The sequence below is a fragment of the Notothenia rossii genome, assembly GCF_949606895.1.
Source record: "Notothenia rossii genome assembly, contig: scaffold_206, whole genome shotgun sequence".
Lineage (NCBI taxonomy): Eukaryota > Metazoa > Chordata > Actinopteri > Perciformes > Nototheniidae > Notothenia > Notothenia rossii.
The window spans coordinates 22,903-41,377 of NW_027639663.1; the positions used below are offsets into that span (position 1 = coordinate 22,903).

The 18,475-nt window shown below is 39.4% G+C and overlaps 1 protein-coding gene and 1 long non-coding RNA gene across 2 annotated transcripts; one reads left to right on the forward strand and one right to left on the reverse strand.

Annotated features, from left to right (window-relative positions):
- Nucleotides 1-7,307, reverse strand: LOC307027542 (sodium-dependent neutral amino acid transporter B(0)AT1-like). Its single transcript, XM_079695815.1, has 12 exons — nt 6,777-7,307; nt 5,942-6,082; nt 5,094-5,231; nt 4,818-4,999; nt 3,249-3,359; nt 3,049-3,161; nt 2,777-2,905; nt 1,707-1,869; nt 875-1,079; nt 601-760; nt 294-456; nt 1-215 (listed from the first exon to the last, which is right to left on the reverse strand). The coding sequence occupies exons 1-12, from the start codon at nt 6,973-6,975 to the stop codon at nt 15-17; spliced, it is 1,905 nt and encodes a 634-aa protein (XP_079551941.1). The 5' UTR covers nt 6,976-7,307; the 3' UTR covers nt 1-14.
- On the forward strand, nt 3,059-9,802 carry LOC307027544. Its single transcript, XR_013804676.1, has 6 exons — nt 3,059-3,191; nt 3,284-3,370; nt 5,920-6,023; nt 6,562-6,798; nt 9,537-9,596; nt 9,679-9,802. It is a non-coding gene; the product is annotated as an uncharacterized lncRNA (long non-coding RNA).
- The last annotated feature ends 8,673 nt before the right edge of the window (nt 9,803-18,475 follow it).

The window sequence follows — 18,475 nt, forward strand, 5'->3', positions numbered from 1 at the left end:
AAATGTAAGACAGTTTATTGATTGTCATACATGTTGACTTTGGCTGATACAGTGTTGAGCTCAAGGATATTTATGTTTTTCTTGCAGCAGCATCTTTGGAATAATTTGTATAAAGCAAATCCTGGGATAAAAAGACTTGGAAGTCCAGCCAAAAGGAAAATGATAATGTAGACCCAGCTAGGATAGGGTATCGCCTCCAATACGGGGAAGTTTTCCTGTAAACATGACACAGAAAATATTCTTTTAATGTGATCATTTGGAGGAATATATCTTACAACAGTTGTGAAACATACCGAGTTTGGATTCCAGGTGAGGTATGTGAGTTCAGAGTTGACTTTGGTGACAAAGTAAAACACAAAGATGACCAAAACGATCAAAGGGCTGACCACTCTCCACGCCGCCTGCCAGAAGATGTTGGGTTTGTGTCCAATCATGAACTCAATGTCTTTGTTAAACCTATCAAAGAAGGTAGATTTGACTTAGGACTCTGGAGGAATGTCATAATAATCAATTGTAAAAGACGTATAACTTCCATTTTGGGACTAAATGATGGGATTATTGCAATAGGCTCAGCTATCTCCTGTTGTCTTAACATCTTACCTGTCCATTCCATACAGGTAGGCCACGGCAGTCATCTCACAGAAGGCGATAATGAGCAGCGGGATGGAGCCTGCGAAGCTGTCGAAGAGGGCTAACCAGTAATTTCCAGACGGCAGAGCAAAGATGAGCGCAATCGAGAAGGACACAAGGCATACGACTCCTAAAGAAATGCGGAAAAACATCTCATTGTGTGTGGTAAGTACCTTATACACAAAGTTACTTAACCCTTACTCTGTAGAAATGTGCCAGCACACATGGGTGAAGGATCATTTACCTGTGAGCACCTCTTTAGGACAGTTCTTAGGAAAGATTTGTAGGTCCTGCAGGGGGACCACGACTCCCTCTATACTTCCAAACATGGTGGAGAGCCCGAGGCAGAAGAGCATGATGAAAAACAGAACGGACCAAAGAGGAGAAACAGGCATCTTTGTGATGGCCTCTGTGAACACAATAAAGGCAAGGCCGGTTCCCTCCACTCCCTGGAAGGAAAGTGCACAATTACCATTTCATTATGAAAGCCCTTTTAGAAGAAAATCTAAAAAAGATTAGCTTTGTGATGAAAAAATGACCCATGAAGTCATTATTAAGACAAACCTTCTGGAATATTGAATTAGCATCTCAACAGAATAACGTAATGTCTCAAAATTAAGAGAAACTTATTTTAGGATAGCATTTTAATATTTTGAGTCATTATTTTTGGAGAGAGTTTCTCATTATAATGTGATACTAGGTCATTATTTAGAAAAAGTCTATTATATTTAAGTATATTTTAGGATTACGACTAATTATTTTCAGATACTAAGTCATTATTTTGGACAGTTTCCCATTATCTTGAGATAGAGTAAAGTCCTTTTAGTTTTAGATACAAAATCATTATTTTGAGAAATGTTCTCATTATTTTTATTTTTCAAACATTAGGTCATATGACTTTAAGAATAATTCTTATTATTTTTTAGATATTTAGACTTTATTTTGACACTTTTTGAAAGTGATTATGACCTACAGGATTATTTATTTTTTCAATACAGTCTTAAATAGCCTTTCATTCTCAAAATAATTGTAAACTGAGTAAAAACATATTGATGCCTCCCAAAAAAAAGTCGTACTTCACTAAGAAAGGTCCTGAGGTTGCAGATGCTGAGGTCCAGCCCCTGAATGACCTCTGACCCCGAGATCGTGCTGTTGAGATTCTGCAGAACTTCATCGTAGTTGCCCTCTGTGAACATCCCCTCAGAAAGATCAAACGCATTTAGCAGCAACAAGATGTTTCTGAAATGGAAAATGATTAAATGGTGTGACTGAAAAACAATACTTTTGCCTCGATAACAATTAAAGGTCCCATGTCATGGCCATTTCCACTGATCATAATTCCATTGTTGAGGTATACTAAAATAGAAAAATACTGTGCAATTTTTCAAACTCACATTGGTTTCGCATACAGCATCTCTCTAAAATATGTGTATTCAGCAGTATTCACTTTCTCCACTAAACGGCTCGCTGCAGCTCTCCCCCCCCCCCCCCCCCCCCCCCCTACCTGTGAGCCCAGTGTGCTCACAGGGAGGGGCCCGTATTGAGCCCGTATTGGTCGGTACGAATCGCGCTGAGCTCCGTGGAGGTGTGATTTCCTTGTTTAGGGATACACAGCCAAACACAGCCAAACTCCACCTGAACACATACAAAGTCACAGCCAAAATAAAAACAATAAGTGTGGCTTGATATTGAGTAAGAAAAAGGTTTATAGGTTGATAAACGCTGTGAGAATGGGTCTGCAGAGAGAATTTCGCCGCGATCCCAACTGTCTGTTATCAGCCTGAAGCCAGGGAGGAGAGATCAGCAGAGCTGCATGCACTGAGTGTGTGTGTGGATTGGTCAATTTGGACCAATCAGCGGGGGCTTAACGTAATGACTCCGCGGACGTAACGTAACGGCTCCACGGATTGGCCCATTTAGTTCCGGGTACGTGCTTTCGAATCAAATGGATGATGACGTTTCACCAACGAGGCGTTTTGGGGAGGTATTTTCTGTGTTAGAGTTTTACTCGCTACAGGGTGTACTTTAAGGGTTTTGACTCTGCACACCGTTTACATGCAGAAAAACCTTCATAAAACACAAGGGGACGGGTAATAACCGGAAAAGCATGACATGGGACCTTTAACATAATGTTCCATGCACATACTCATGAAGGCACGCGTCAAACTGCTCCGTTGCCCGGAAGCCGATGATGGAGTAGATGACAGTGGCGGCAAAGATAGAAGTAAATCCATTAATAAGAGAGATGATAACAGCATCTTGCTCACAGTTGTTGCTGGTAGAAAAGTACAAAAGGAAGAGTTTTGTTAGACGTTTTTGCAAGAAAATACATTAAATAAGAACATTGCATTTATGTGACTTTATTCTGTTCATTGCAGCTGATAGATTAGGTGTTATTTAGAGTCAACATGGTCTTACTGAATAGAGTTGTAGCTGGAGAATGAGATGAGACCTCCAAAAGCCAGAGAGAAGGAGTAAAACACTTGGGCTCCTGCATCCAACCACGTTGCCGGGTTCACCAACTCATCTAGCTAGAGATTGATAATATCATCATCAGAGTGGTGAGTGTGTCTTCCAATGCAAATGTCAGGAGTACTACATCTAATGATAATACCAACATCTGGCGTGAAGAGGAACTTGATTCCATCTACAGATCCTTTCAGGGTCAGTCCTCTGATGAGGAAGATGGTGAGGACCACGTATGGCAGAGTGGAGGTGACGTATACAGCCTGGCAGAGAGGTAAACCATTTTACAATAACATTACATTATCTGTTGACACTTCCTGTAGCTCTTTTCACTGAGACAAAGTTAAACTTCTCTTATCACTTTTCTGATCCATACTCACAGTGCCAAATGGTGTCAACATGAATCATCATAGCAGGGGAAATCAACTAATTTGTTTGTTTGTTTGTTTGTTTATTTATTTAAAGGACAGTGCACCTTAATTCACATTGCTGTAAATGAGCCAGTATTAGCCAGCAGGCTAATTTTCAACTGTTGTCCTTGGCAAGATGTTAAATGACCACAACAAGACTAGAAAATAAAATCATAATTAAATAGAGTATAGCAGACAACATCAGTACAATAAATAAACAGCTTAAAAGCCAGTTCTTATGATTGTGGTTAAATGTATGATAGGAGGTGTTATTCCTTATCTGTAGGCTATTGGTATTGTGTTCCAGAGTGTTGGTGCCCTCACAGAGAAACAGTGTTTACCAAAGGGACTGGACCTAAGAGGGACTACACAGTCCGCTCTTAGGGCAGACCTTGTGGTTCTGCTGTTTGAATGTTTCTGCTGTATAAAAGTGCAGAGTGGTGGGGGTTGCCTTGCCGTTTAGAATTTAAAAAATGAGACATGCATCAGTGTGTTTTAAAATATTTTCCCAGCTGAGCAGGTTATGTTTGTCCAGGATTTTGCAATGGTGGTATAGCTTAGGTTTTCTGTCCAAAACTTTGAGAGCTTGTTTGTGAAGTGACAGGATAGGCCTTAATGTTGTGCTATTCGCCTGGATCCAGCTGGTCATACAGTCTGTTAGGTGGGGAAGGATCATGGCAGTCATATAGAGTTTTGCTACAGGTGTTGTCAAACAGTACCTTATATATCTAAAGTTCACTAGATTGTATTTAGTTATTTGCATTACCTTTCTCACTTGTTTTTTGAAGGATAAAGTAGTGTCAAGGATAATGCCTAGATATTTAAAATGTGTAACTGTTTGAATGACCTCCCCAGACACATAGACCTTGGGTTCACAGTGTGATACAGTGTTGGTCTTGCTAAAAAACATACAGACTGTCTTCTTAACATTCAGATATAGCTGTGAGTCAGTAAGCCATTGATTTACATGAACCATTGCATCATTTAGTTTGGCCGCAGCTCGGGCCTTGGTTTTTTTATACTCCCAGAGACTTGTTATGTGCGTGATGGTTTATTGGGTTATTGGAACACTTACTGGAAATGAGCCATCATTTATGACATGCTGTTATTTATACAGACAATAATTGCCTGGTACTGCTGTGGTAAAACTATTATTGCCTTTTAATTATTTTTCAAATGGAGCCACTAAATAAATAACAATATTCTGATTTAAAACTCTAACCTAGGGTCGGATACAGTATATCGTCATCATCTGATGTGAAGCATGAGACATCAATGCTGCCAAATCATAGAAAGTGAAGGCCACCCCACCTTGCCTGTGGTCTCAATCCCTCTGATGCAGCAGATATAGAGCACACTCCACGCAGTAGCCAAACACAGAACCATCCACCACTGCACTCCTCCGGCGTCCTCTATAGTCACCGAGATGTTCAACGTCTCTCTGTACCAGAAGTAGTCCACTGGAGAGCTGCGTTTGCACTCAGACACTAGATCTAGAGGAAGGGTGAAAAAACAAGAAATCCCCTTAGAACATATTCGGAAATATTAAACTGAAATTGAAAACGTGTTTTTAAAATGGTGACATGCCTGTGAGATTGTCATTGAGAGGACACTGGCTCCATGGCAGGGGGCTCTGGAAAGAGTTGAAGAAATACCACATCACCCAGGCGATGATGGTGTTGTAGTACATGCCCACTAAGAAGGAGACAGTCATGGACGCAACACCTGAAATAGAAGGGGAAGAAACAGTGTTAAATATTGCACCACAGAAATTATTAATACTTCCAGAGTGCAAAAGGATCTATTATAGGGTTCTTTAGAAAGGGAGACTTTAAATCAGGAAATATGTCAGCGTTTTTGCACTCCTGGTTCCTTGGATTTGAAATGTATGTTTTTTGTTGGGTTTTTATGGATTTCGGTTAGATCCCATAATCAAGGTCCATGGTAAATATAAGGATTACATATCACGTTTCTAGGAAATCAAATGTGTCTGTACATACAGTACCATTTGGGATTTTTTAAGCTACTTGATGTCAAGTGGCTAAATGAGACTACAGAGGTTGTTGGTGAACATTAAGAGTCAGAACCAAGCAAGTGGAAACTCAACTACTATGTGGTAAGGTCATTGGACCGTGGTATTAACATTTAGTGCTTGAAGTTAGATTTTTACTTGGCAACTACATTTACGCTTTAAAAATAATAAATGTGGTATTCCTTTGTGAAGATTATCTCAAACTCTTGTTGGCCACAGATGGAACCCAATGGAAAAATCCCATTAGCCTTTGTCGAGGGAACCAGGGCGATGATAACTAATGGGTTAGCTATACATTTATGTCAAAGATCTGCGTAGGGCAAGTGTTTTCAACATTTTACCTCAATACCATGAAAACCAGATTTCCATTATTTCAAATAGGACTACAAATGAAGGCACTCACCAACTCCAGCCAAGTAGGGGCTGATTGCAGACCAAACCCCTACACTTCCTTTTCTGAGGCGTTGGCCGATGGCGAACTCCAGGTACAGCAGCGGGATCCCCTCCAGGACCACCAGGATAAGAAAAGGGATCATAAAAGCACCTTGGAGGCACCAACGTTATCAGATATAGAAGGAACATGTTAGTGATAGCATAGATAAAGCTTGTTTACTGTTACCACGTGTGATCGTCATTTAGATATTTTTTACAACACGTCAATTCATAAAAAAAATCGCCGTGCTTTTTACAGTACTACGGCTTCCACAGATGACATTTTTTTAATAGATTTTTTGTCAAAGCACTTCAGATATTCATTGCTATCGGGATGTTAAGAGCATTCAATGGAATATAACAAAAAGTGTATCTCGAGCCGGTTTCTCAAACTTACCTACCCCACCTTTAAGTAATAATCTAATAATTACCTTCAGATGGGTCTGTTAATGAGTTACAATCCATTATAATTAGAGATGAGGTTTCTAGGTTAAACTTTGACCAAATGTAGACTGACCAAGTTTTGGAAAAGCCATCATCAACTTCTGGAAACAAGTAAAGACGCATTGAGATCATTTTTTATAATTTCAGCACACCCGGATCAAGACCACCAGACTCAGGACAGTATTTCATTTGACTTTTGACATGGACACAGTTGACTTATTCCTGCGTTTACGTGTACCCTTGTGTGACTTGCAGAATTTGATGTCTTTTCTTTTTATATCTTAAGTTTATTGTATATTGCAGTCTTGGAGAAACCTTTGAACAAACTGAGTTTACAGAAAATGATCCTCATCCCAGCTTACCTCCTCCGTGGCTCTGACACAGGTAAGGGAACCTCCAAACGTTGCCAAGTCCCACGCAGAAGCCCACACAGGTGAGCAGGTACTGGGCTTTGTTGTCCCATTTGGGCCTGTCCCCTGCCTCCTCCTTCTCCAATCTCTCCAGGTCTGCATGAGACGGGATTCGGTCATCAAGACCAGGGTTTGGGAGAACAAGCCTCATGGTGTTTGTCGAGTTAATCTAAAATGCCTGACAGCCTTCAAAGCTGAGTGATTCTCAGTATTACTGACTAACTAAGAACAGTGAAGTTTCGTGGGACTTGCCGAATCTAATCTACCATCTATGTGGAGCATGGGTGTTAGCATCATAAAATATTCCTTCCTATCTGAGTTAAATGAAGTTAGACTTCTTTTATCACTTTTCTGATCCATACTCACAGTGCCAAATGGTATCAACATGAATTATCATAGCAGGGGAAATCAACTAATACTCCCAGTATATCGTCATCATCTGATGTGAAGCATGAGACATCAATGCTGCCAAATCATAGAAAGTGAAGGCCACCCTACCTTGCCTGTGGTCTCAATCCCTCTGATGCAGCAGATATAGAGCACACTCCACCCAGTAGCCAAACACAGAACCATCCACCACTGCACTCCTCCGGCGTCCTCTATAGTCACCGAGATGTTCAACGTCTCTCTGTACCAGAAGTAGTCCACTGGAGAGCTGCGTTTGCACTCAGACACTAGATCTAGAGGAAGGGTGAAAAAACAAGAAATTCCCTTAGAAAATATTCGGAAATATTAAACTGAAATTGACGATTACATATCACGTTTCTAGGAAATCAAACGTGTCTGTTCATACAGCACCACTTGGGATTTTTTTAATCTACTTGATGTCAAGTGGCTGAATGAGACTACAGAGGTTGTTGGTGAACCTCTTAAGCCCCAAGCCTGTTTTTCAGGTTTCAGGCTCGAAAATGACATTCCCAGAACAAATGACCATATCTTCCCTTCTAAAAGGGTTAAATTAATAATCTTTTTTCTCAAAGTAATGATAAACCTGTGAGTTGGATCTAAAAAAAATCAGAATCAATATAGATGTTTTTTATTTTAAAGAAAATTCAGATTGAACATGGTAAAAAACTGTAAATTATAGTGTCCGTCCAAAAAATATGTTGTACTTATAGTGAGAAAACTAACCTAGGATGATGGGTTAGTAGACTAATAGCTTTAGGAATCCAAAGTACAACATATAATAAGTACCCTGTATCAAGATTGATGCAAAAAAAGTGATATTTGACCTTTTTAGACAGATTTAGCAAAAGAAACCTCTTCTGGGGCCATTTGGGTGGATTTTCCATATCTCTGGCCCCCCTTCTTCGATTTTGACATGTGACATCTCTTTCTGATCGTTAGAGCCAATAGAATCAAAGGGAAATCGTCCCGCACACACTCATGTTAAAAAAAGAAGATGGCGTCTTCACGCATTCAATGAAGCTACAGAGCGTAGGAATGGCCTGCTCTACTTTTTTTAAACGGAATTGCAGTTTTATTGCTTATAGATTATCAGAACATTTCAAAGGGGACACAGCCACATTGGATATTAACCTATGGATTAACTACATCATCGTTGTTATCGTTTTAATGCCATTGAAGACCAGTTTAGACCAGACAAAGACGAAGGTAAGCCATGTTAGCGTTGTGGGCTACCTAGCGCCACTTGTTTTTGTTGATAACGTCGCGAGTTTGTATCTTTCAGTGTTGAGGTGGGCACCGTTAGATTCTGTGTCTTTACGATCATAAACGATGTGTTGGATGTGCAGCTAGGATAAGTAATAAGGGAGCTAGGAGTGATTTTCGGTGCAGTAACAGGTTAGCATTTTTCGCTCGGGGCTAATTCAGAGGCTCACTGTTAGCATTGTGTGGGTTTTTTTTTTTTTTAAATGAAAAATATCAGTTAAATGAGTTTTTCCCCGTTATATGGATATAAAATATTCATAGTTTACTAAATATTAAGGTTCCTTAGACGTTGTTTCCTGCAAATGACGCGATTTCGGCCCCGGAACCGGGTCCCAGGGGCCTAAGAGGTTTTAAGAGTCATCATGCCAAGCAAGTGGAAACTCAACCACTATGTGGTAAGGTCATTGGACCGTAGTATTGACATTTAGTGCTTGAAGTTAGATTTTTACTTGGCAACTACATTTACGCTTTAAAAATAATAAATGTGGTATTCCTTTGTGAAGATTATCTCAAATTCTTGTTGGCCACAGATGGAACCCAATGGAAAAATTCCATTAGCCTTTATCGAGGGAACCAGGTCGATGATAACTAAAGGGTTAGCTCAGAGCTCAGCACCATATAGATCGGAGCAAAGTTAGCAACACACGTTAACCATGAACAGCCTATTAATCCGTTCTCTTAACGTTATTTCTTCCAACGTTGTGGAATTAGAGAAAAGGGGCTTCTTAACGTGCTTTTATCCGGGGTGGAGGGAGTTAAATATTAGTTAAATATAACATTGGGGCGTGTGATTGTAGTGGGTGGAGGTGGATAAATGAGGATATCTTTTTTGGAGTTCAAGCTAGTATATTATAGTTAACGTTACATAATAATAAGGAAGAGAGCTATGTTTGTGATACATCGCTATTGATATGGATTTAGAGTGCATATTTGAGACTTCCAAACAGTAAACAAAAACGTAACTTATGGGTGAGTGTTTTTAGCAGAGCCATAATGTCCTTGTGATTCTGTTGATTATTACCTGTCTGTATTGTGTTGCAGTCAGCTGATTTTGGATTGATGGCAATAGGAGAGGGACTTAAGTGAGAGTGAAAACACAAGGTAAGTTTCAAATAGGTCAGCAATTTCCCATCCTATAGGTTGCTAGTTGTATCTAACCCTTTCTCCTGTCTCCCTCTTTCAGCACAGGAACCCCAGGGAGCCTGAAGACCTGCAATTAGACCCTCACCCTGCACCTGAGTTTCAACTCCCAGAGTTCTGCAAGCCTGTCCCTGTTCCTTATTTTGATTAAACAGACGTTAAGCTTCCCAATGGTGTGTTCTTTGTTTTGTGAAAAATATGATCCCCTCACATGTGTTGTTGCTGTTGTTGTCTTTTGTGATAGTTAAATTGCTCCTGCTGACTTGAGTCAGCCATTCTTTCCTCCTCTCTGTGTCAGTGGGGAAACTTTACATGTGTACTCCTTTCTCTGAGCGCTTGGAGCATCCCCAGGCAGAACAGCAAACCATGGTGGAGACTATATGCCAGGACAACACGGAGGAAAAGGCACAGACCAACTGCATGATATGCTATTCAATGTTTACTGAATTCCATTTATTTACAATGGATGTTCCTAAAACAACACATTTAACATCATCATGCTGCTGCTGCTGCTGCTAGTCCTTTGACTCATTGTGCTGTCAGTTGACAATAGTTGATCGGCACCCGTGGGTCTCCTGTCCTTTCTGAAAGTCATAAAGATTACATTATTACTTTAGATTACTTGTGTCCTTAATTACCATGGGATTACTGAAACCACCATGAATGAAAGAAATGGTAAAAATGTATCTAATCTGAATTTTGAAACCTTCCTTCCCATCCCCTCCCTCTAAATATATCAATAAACATTAGGATGTGATGCTCCTTACTACCATACAAGTTTAAGAAGATAATATTTGTTTTAAAGAATTCAAAGCAATAAAAAACAAGCTCTTTAACCAAGGCAACGTTAGCCTAACATGTATATGTTAACTGGTAAGATAGCTGTTCACACTACTGTATGTATATTTTTCTACTTTTTGTAATGCTATTTTATTTCTATTTAAGATGTTTACATTTTCGATTGTTTAATTCTAGTCTTTTAACTGTCTAATGTACAATGCCTTGTCTTTTGCTGCTGCAGCGTAAACATTTCCCCAATTGGTATCAATAAAGTACTTCTTATTTTATCTTAATCCTCAAATATTAGCAAATGCTACTTTAAAAAAACAAAAAAACATTGATGTAACTACATACACATATCGATATGTTGTACAAATATTGCAAAACAAAACCTTTATTGACCAATAATTACCAAAAATTGCATTTCTACCCTGGTATTAATGCATTCAAATCGTGATTCAAATGGCCCGCCACGAACTTCCGGGGAACTATTGAGTCTCCCTGAACCACGTGACGATCAAGCATTTTGGACTTCCGTTGTCGCAACTCTCCTATCTATATGGCGCTGGGTTAGCTATACATTTATGTCAAAGATCTGCGTAGGGCAAGTGTTTTCAACATTTTACCTCAATACCAGAAAACCAGATTTCCATTATTTCAAATAGGACTACAAATCCCTCATGAAGGCACTCACCAACTCCAGCCAAGTAGGGGCTGATTGCAGACCAAACCCCTACAATTCCCTTTCCTTTGGCTAAAACTATGATTTATTTGAAGATTTTCAGTCTGGCTTTAGAACACAACATAGCACAGAGACAGCTCTGGTTAAAGTCACAAATGACATTCTAATAGCCTCTGACAAGGGACTTGTCTCTATTCTTGTCTTGCTCGATCTTAGTGCTGCATTTGATACTATCGACCATGATATCCTACTGCAAAGACTAGAGCACTTAGTTGGCATACAGGGAACTGCTTTAGGCTGGTTTAGGTCCTATCTATCTGAACGCTCTCAGTTTGTACGCGTCAACGATGAATCTTCCATGCAAACCAAAGTTAGCCAAGGAGTGCCACAGGGCTCAGTGCTTGGACCTAGTTTGTTCACCCTATATATGCTTCCGTTAGGCAATATTATAAGGAATCATTCTGTAAACTTTCATTGTTATGCGGATGATACTCAACTATATTTATCAATCAAGCCTGATGAAATTAATCATCTAAATAAAATTCAAGACTGCCTCAAGGACTTAAAAACGTGGATGACCTTAAACTTTGATGTTAAACACGACCAAAACTGAAGTTATTGTACTTGGCCCGAAGAATCTACGAAACAAATTATCTAAAGATATATTAACTATGGATGGCATTAATTTGGCCTCCAGTGAGACTGTAAGGAATCTTGGTGTTATATTTGATCAGGATTTATCCTTTAACACCCACATAAAATCAATTTCAAGGACCGCCTACTTCCATCTACGTAACATTGCAAAAATCAGGCATATCTTGCCTCAAAACGATGCAGAGAAACTAGTCCATGCATTTGTTACTTCAAGGCTGGATTATTGTAACTCCTTATTATCAGGGTGTACCAAGAAGTCAGTCAAGTCGCTTCAGCTGATTCAAAATGCTGCAGCTCGTGTACTAACCAGAGTTAGGAAAAGGGACCACATTACTCCTGTTCTGGCTGCCTTACACTGGCTCCCTATAGAACACAGGATAGAATTTAAAATTCTTCTTCTCGCCTACAAAGCCCTTAATGGGCAGGCGCCATCTTACCTTAAAGAACTCATTATACCCTATTGTCCTACTAGGGCATTGCGTTCCAAGAATGCAGGGTTGCTGGTTGTTCCTAGAGTCTCTAAAAGTACAATGGGAGCCAGAGCCTTTTCTTATCAAGCTCCACTTTTGTGGAATCAGCTTCCAGTTTGTATTCGGACGGCAGACACCCTATCCGTTTTTAAGAGTGCGCTTAAGACCTTCCTTTTTGATAAAGCTTATAGTTAGGGCTGATTAGATTCAGCCCCTAGTTTTGCTGATATAGGCTTAGTTTGTCGGGGGACATCTTACTTCTTCCTTCTCTCTGTTTATACCTGTGTACTCTCATGTTCCGATTAACCCAGCTTCCCCAAATTTCTTTCTTTTTGGTGTCTATATACGCCGGGATCCGGAGTCATGGATGATCCTGCGGTCCTGTGTCATGGATTGCGAGTCCTGGATCTTGAGTCGTGGCTGTGGTCCTGGATCATAAGTCCTGGATGGATATCCTCGTGGATTCATCTTCCTATTATACACACATGCATTTCCAAACATTTGGACTACCTATGTTGCAAATGTATTATCTTTTCAATTTATACACGGCATCTATTGTACGTCTGTCCGTCCTGGGAGAGTGATCCCTCCTCTGTTGCTCTCCCTGAGGTTTCTCCCATTTTTCCCTTTAAACTGTGGGTTTTCTCTGGAAGTTTTTCCTTGTACGATGTGAGGGTCTAAGGACAGAGGGTGTCGTATTGTCATACTGATATTCTGTACAAACTGTGAAGTCCACTGAGACAAATGTAACATTTGTGATATTGGGCTATATAAATAAACATTGATTGATTGATTGATTGATTTCTGAGGCGTTGGCCGATGGCAAACTCCAGGTACAGCAGCGGGATCCCCTCCAGGACCACCAGGATAAGAAAATGGATCCTAAAAGCACCTGGGAGACACCAACGTTATCAGATATAGAAGGAACATGTTAGTGATAGCATAGATAAAGCTTGTTTACTGTTACCAGGTGTGATCGTTCGGTTTAGCAGGTTCATGGCCAAACAGGTGGACATTTTTAACCAACCTGATCTCATCAGAATGCGTGACTCCACCACGACTCCTTAACACCACATTGCGTGTGGAATCACGAACTTTGCTACATTTACGTGTCTGCACCACGCAAACAACCCCGATGTATGAGGCTGCTTTGTCGTGGTGCACACACGCATTTCTACAACGTCCAGCAGTGAGCTTTTATTCAATAAAACATTTTTAAAATCTACTTTATAGCTTGTAGTAACTCACGGGAGGCTTCTTTTATTTTATTTATATTCATAATCATTTTTATTTTTCGTCAGAATGTATTATGGTGCATTAGTTACGAATTTTTGTTCTCAAAAAACAGTGCATTGTGTGTAATACAACTGTGATTTTTATTAAATTAGTTCAGCTGTGTCAAATAGACTGTTCCCTTTAGTTAACGTTTTTTAAAAGAACATTATATTCCGATTTGATCATGTCCCCTTTATTGTATTACAGAGAGCAATGTGAGCGTCCATTCCCATTGGATAACGCAGGATTTTACAACCGGAAGTAAGTATTCTCTTTACTGTCGATTGCTTTTACAGTGATATCTGCACTACTCATCAACTCAAAAACACTAGATTATCCTTGTTGATTACACAACATCGATTGGTTTAAATTGTGTGCAATGCTTTTGTAATTTTTCCCTTTGATTCGGAGAAACAAATATTTGTTCAGTTTAGGATGGCCGAAGACACTACACTACCCAGAATCCTCAGCTATTGTTCCGCTTTGCCTCAAGCTCTGTGATTGGTTGACCTCCAGATGCATTCCATATGAAAAAAAACGTTTCGTAAAAGATAAAATCATACTTTATTCAGCAGTGCTTGCTTTACTCTTTGAAAGTAAAAAGAATGCATTGTAATAAATTGTTCGGCTGCTTTAAATATTACACATCTGTCGTAGTTCTTTATTTATCTACAGAGATCTGTGGCACCATTTATAAAGGGATATACGCTCAAAAAATGGCGTACGCCAGTTTCTACGCAATGTTTGCGATTTATAAAATACTAACTTGACGGGAAAACGTGCGGTCCTCCGCGCAAACTCTAACCCATGCGTGCGCACTAAGCACAAAAACGGCAGAGACGAGAAACTGCGACACCGTTGGCAGAAGGAAGAATGGAGAGAAATATGTGGAAATAATACCATAAATAGAATGTTACCACTCATTTATCATATATGAAGAATTCATTTTCAAACATTGATCAAAGCCAATCTTAAAATTATTAAACAAACGCCTGTTTGCGACTCCTCAGTGCACACAAAAACATAACTTGGAGAAATAAATAAATACGGATATGTTATTTAAAGCCACCTCGGATTATGTTGTGTTAATGTTATGAAATGTTTTCTCATAAATGATGCGGTAAGCAGGAGGACAGAATCAAAAAAGCTGATCAACAGCTGGGGACACAAACCACCAAATACACAAAAATAATTCAGATCCAGTCGTCATGACTCCACTCCGGAGGGATTCACCGATCATTTCTTACAGTTTCTCAATCTAGGGGGGGGGGGGGGGGGGGGGGGGGGGGTCTCCTGTCCCCGGTACAAACACACTGCCTGAGGAAGGCTATGTGTATTTATTTTGTCATTAACCTTTTTCGGACCACTTATTTATTTATTTTGGTGACGATCCGACCTCCATTGTGCTACTCTGGTTCAAACTGCATCCGCCAAACAATATGATTTATCTCGACCTCCCCAAAATAACCAAAATCTGACACGGTGTGAGATGTATTTTTTAGCTGTTCTGTCGTCATTTCCTGCGATCTTCTTCATAAAGTCAGTCAAAATGAATGAATGAATGGGCGTTTCTTTGACTATTCATAGGCAAATATGGGCGTTACGTGAAGCCCGCAAAAGCTGCACCGCATTTTGAGTCGATTGTGATTTATAAAGGGAAAACGGCGTAGGAAGTGCTGTACTCACTTTCCTCGCCGGTACGCAATGTTATGTGAATCGGAAAATGTCGGAACATTTCTGTACCTATTTTTTCAGTTTCATCCCACAGGCCATAAGACTATTAAACACCTGAACTTTGAAACAACACCCATAACATTCATCTGGCTGCTACTTAGAAATTATTTATCTAACATATCATATTCCAATCACTTGTAGCCTATAGACTTATTGCACTATTTCACTTTGTACTATTTTACTATTTTTCTGTTTGTATTGACTTGCGCTATTTTTTCTGTATATCTGTTTTATTGTGTTGCACTGTTGGAGGAGCCTGTGACCTAAGGGGGGGGGGGGGGGGGGGAATCCTGCGTTATCCAATGGGAATGGACGCTCACATTGCTCTCCATAATACAATAAAGGGGACATGATCAAATCGGAATATAATGTTCTTTTAAAAAACGTTAACTAAAGGGAACAATCTATTTGACACAGCTGAATCTCTGGCCTTCCTTAAAAACTAACTAATTAAACTAATTTAATAAAAATCATGCAATGCACGGTTTTTTGAGAACAAAAATTCGTAACTAATGCACCATAATACATTCTGACGAAAAAAAAAAACAAAAAAAAAACGATTATGAATACAAATAAATAAAAGAAGCCTCCCGTGAGTTACTACAAGCTATAAAGTAGATTTTAAAAACCTTTTTAGAGAATAAAAGCTCACTGTTGGACGTTGTAGAAATGCGTGTGTGCACCAGGACAAAGCAGCCTCATTCACTTTACATTGGGGTTGTTTGTGTGGTGCAGACACGTAAATGTAGCAAAGTTCGTGATTCCACCAAGCAATGCGGTGTTAAGGAGTCGTGGTGGAGTCACGCATTCTGGTGAGATCAGGTTGTTTTAAACACATTTAATTACATTGAATAGCTGTCTTCAATACTTGAATTGACATCTAACTTGTGCAATTCCTTTTTTATTATTTCTTATCTTCTACCTTGCTATCGCCATGTCTTTTTTTTTATCTCGTTCTCTTGCTGCCGGTCACTAAAAGTTACCAATCATATAATTATTTATATGTGTAGAATTACTGTATAATGTCTTATTTCTTGGGGTAGTTGGAGTTGTGCCATTTTCGACACATTGTAGCCCAGGGGATGTTTACTAGAGATTGTTGTGAATCTCTCAGTAGTAAAATGGGCTAAATGTTAACGCCTTGAGATGAATATGCAGACTCTCACAAACGGCAGTTCATAAACGAACCTTGACATCAGTGGCACAAAGATTGTTGGGAAATCGGATTTCCACCTTCAAAATGTTTTCAGCTTATCTCCACATTGCCTTGAGGGCTGACAGCAAGTTCAAGATAACAAGCCAAACGCAATGTACAATAACCTTTGTATGTGAGTCACCTTTTCCTACTCTGTTGATCACGGCATGAGTGAGTGTTGAGCGTCATCTTAAAAATGTTGGCTTTTAACTGGAAGTGCACTTAAGAAGCCTAACCATCATAACATTGATTAGACAAAATATACTAAAAAACAAATGTATAGTTTCCTCTTTTTTTGTCTGAAACAGCTTCAGTTAATGCGAGTGGTGCTGTTTGCCTGCTTGGACATGGTGTGTTATGCTACTCATACTTAGAATCAAGGTAATATGTTTGTTTATCCAAAATAAACCAGAGTGAGCAGTAGGTTAGTCAGTCCCTCCATGATCATGTCAAGGCTTTAAACATATATTTGCCAAATCTGCCACAAAGTTTTAAGTAGTCATCTGTTATCTTTTTTTTGTTACAGCAGTTTAGGTCTAAAGCAGAAATTAGCAAACGTATGCCTGCGCAAAAGACTGTGGTGCCGAGATTAATTTGGAATCAATTCAGGTTTCGCCCTGCTCTACACTCAGTTGTGTGTGTGGGTGTGTGCTAGTTCCCTCAGATCACACTGCAGCCAATCAGGAAGTACAGGGGATACTCTGAACTGGGGCAGATGCACATAAAAACTCATCGTTAAAAATGCATCGCTTATTGTAGCCTACTGAAGGTGTGTGTATCGTTACTTTATTGTACCTTGGCAGAGGCAGGAAGTCGCAGAGGGGCATATAACAAAGTGGCTGTGTTTGACTAGGGAACTCAAAGGCTCTTTTTTTGATGCCCAGAAAACTCCCAAACAAAAATACAGGTTCTCTTCATACTACAGACGCAACCACATACTTACAGTTGGCTCTAAAATATGAATACATCTATGGGTTGCACTTAAATTGTAAGTAGGTATTCATGTTTCCCAAAGTATAAAGCCCACCCAATCTGATTATTCCCTCATTTTCCTCAAGCGCCACTAGCAAGTTGATATGTGTTTTCTAAGCTTTGCTTGTTTTTGATGACCTTGCAGGATGAGTCATTAAAACTTTGGATATCCCATTAACTTCCATCTAGCCCCATCTACAGGTCGAAAATGAATTTGTCTTTGACCAAACACCTGCAAAACTGACTTCCACATCAGCCTCTATTGTAGGATACTTTGTGTTTAGTGCGAGTTAGAACATGTTAGCATGTTAACACAAACATGGTAAACATTACCCCTGAAAAACATCAGCTAAGTGTCGTGGTACCACTTTACAATTAGACTACCCTTATAAAGGATTCATAAAGGGTTCATAATTAGGTTATGAATTAGGTTGTAAACACTTTATTAATCATTAAGAACCATTTAAAAACCAGTTCTAACATAATTTTCATACATCAACACAAGCTCACTATTTGGCAAGATGACTAAGCCTTATATTGACTACTTAGTGAGAATCAACTCAGTGAGCAACAGAAACCAAGGATGCTTGCTGATGAAGTTTGTAAAATGGTACCGTTATTGTTTGCCATTTTGAGATATACTAGTTTGTCTGATAAGTGAAGGTGATATCTGAGCACGGCACAAGGCCATGTTTATATTTGCATGCTATGTCAAAGCCAAGGGGTAAAGTTAAAGGAATCGGAAAAATCATATCAAATGCTTTCATAAATCCAGTTTTCCGTTACGATTTCTTCCTAATTTCCTCTCCCATTTGTGTTTTAAAATGTACAAGCTCGGAAAATGTCAATGTAAAGAAGTTTGGCACATCTGTGGGTCTTTAAAGTGAAATGGACATTCTGTCTTTAATGGCTTTCATTCAATACTTAAAGTTAATATTTAACCTAAATCACCCTAAGTGCAGATATTAGGTTTAAAATGGTGCATCATGGTTTAAAGCACCACTTTGAAATATGGAGTATGTTTGCTCATACATATGACTTTAGCCTTTACAATTTCAACTCACACTAGAACATTTGT

What these genes read in the sequence shown, in the direction of transcription:
- LOC307027542 (XM_079695815.1), bottom strand. Translation starts at nt 6,975, where the DNA reads ATGAGGCTTGTTCTCCCAAACCCTGGTCTTGATGACCGAATCCCGTCT. An exon ending in TACCTGTATGGAATGGACAG is followed by an intron (nt 457 to 600) that starts GTAAGATGTTAA and finishes CTTCTTTGATAG; the next exon opens with GTTTAACAAAGACATTGAGT. An exon ending in TCACCTGGAATCCAAACTCG is followed by an intron (nt 216 to 293) that starts GTATGTTTCACA and finishes TCATGTTTACAG; the next exon opens with GAAAACTTCCCCGTATTGGA.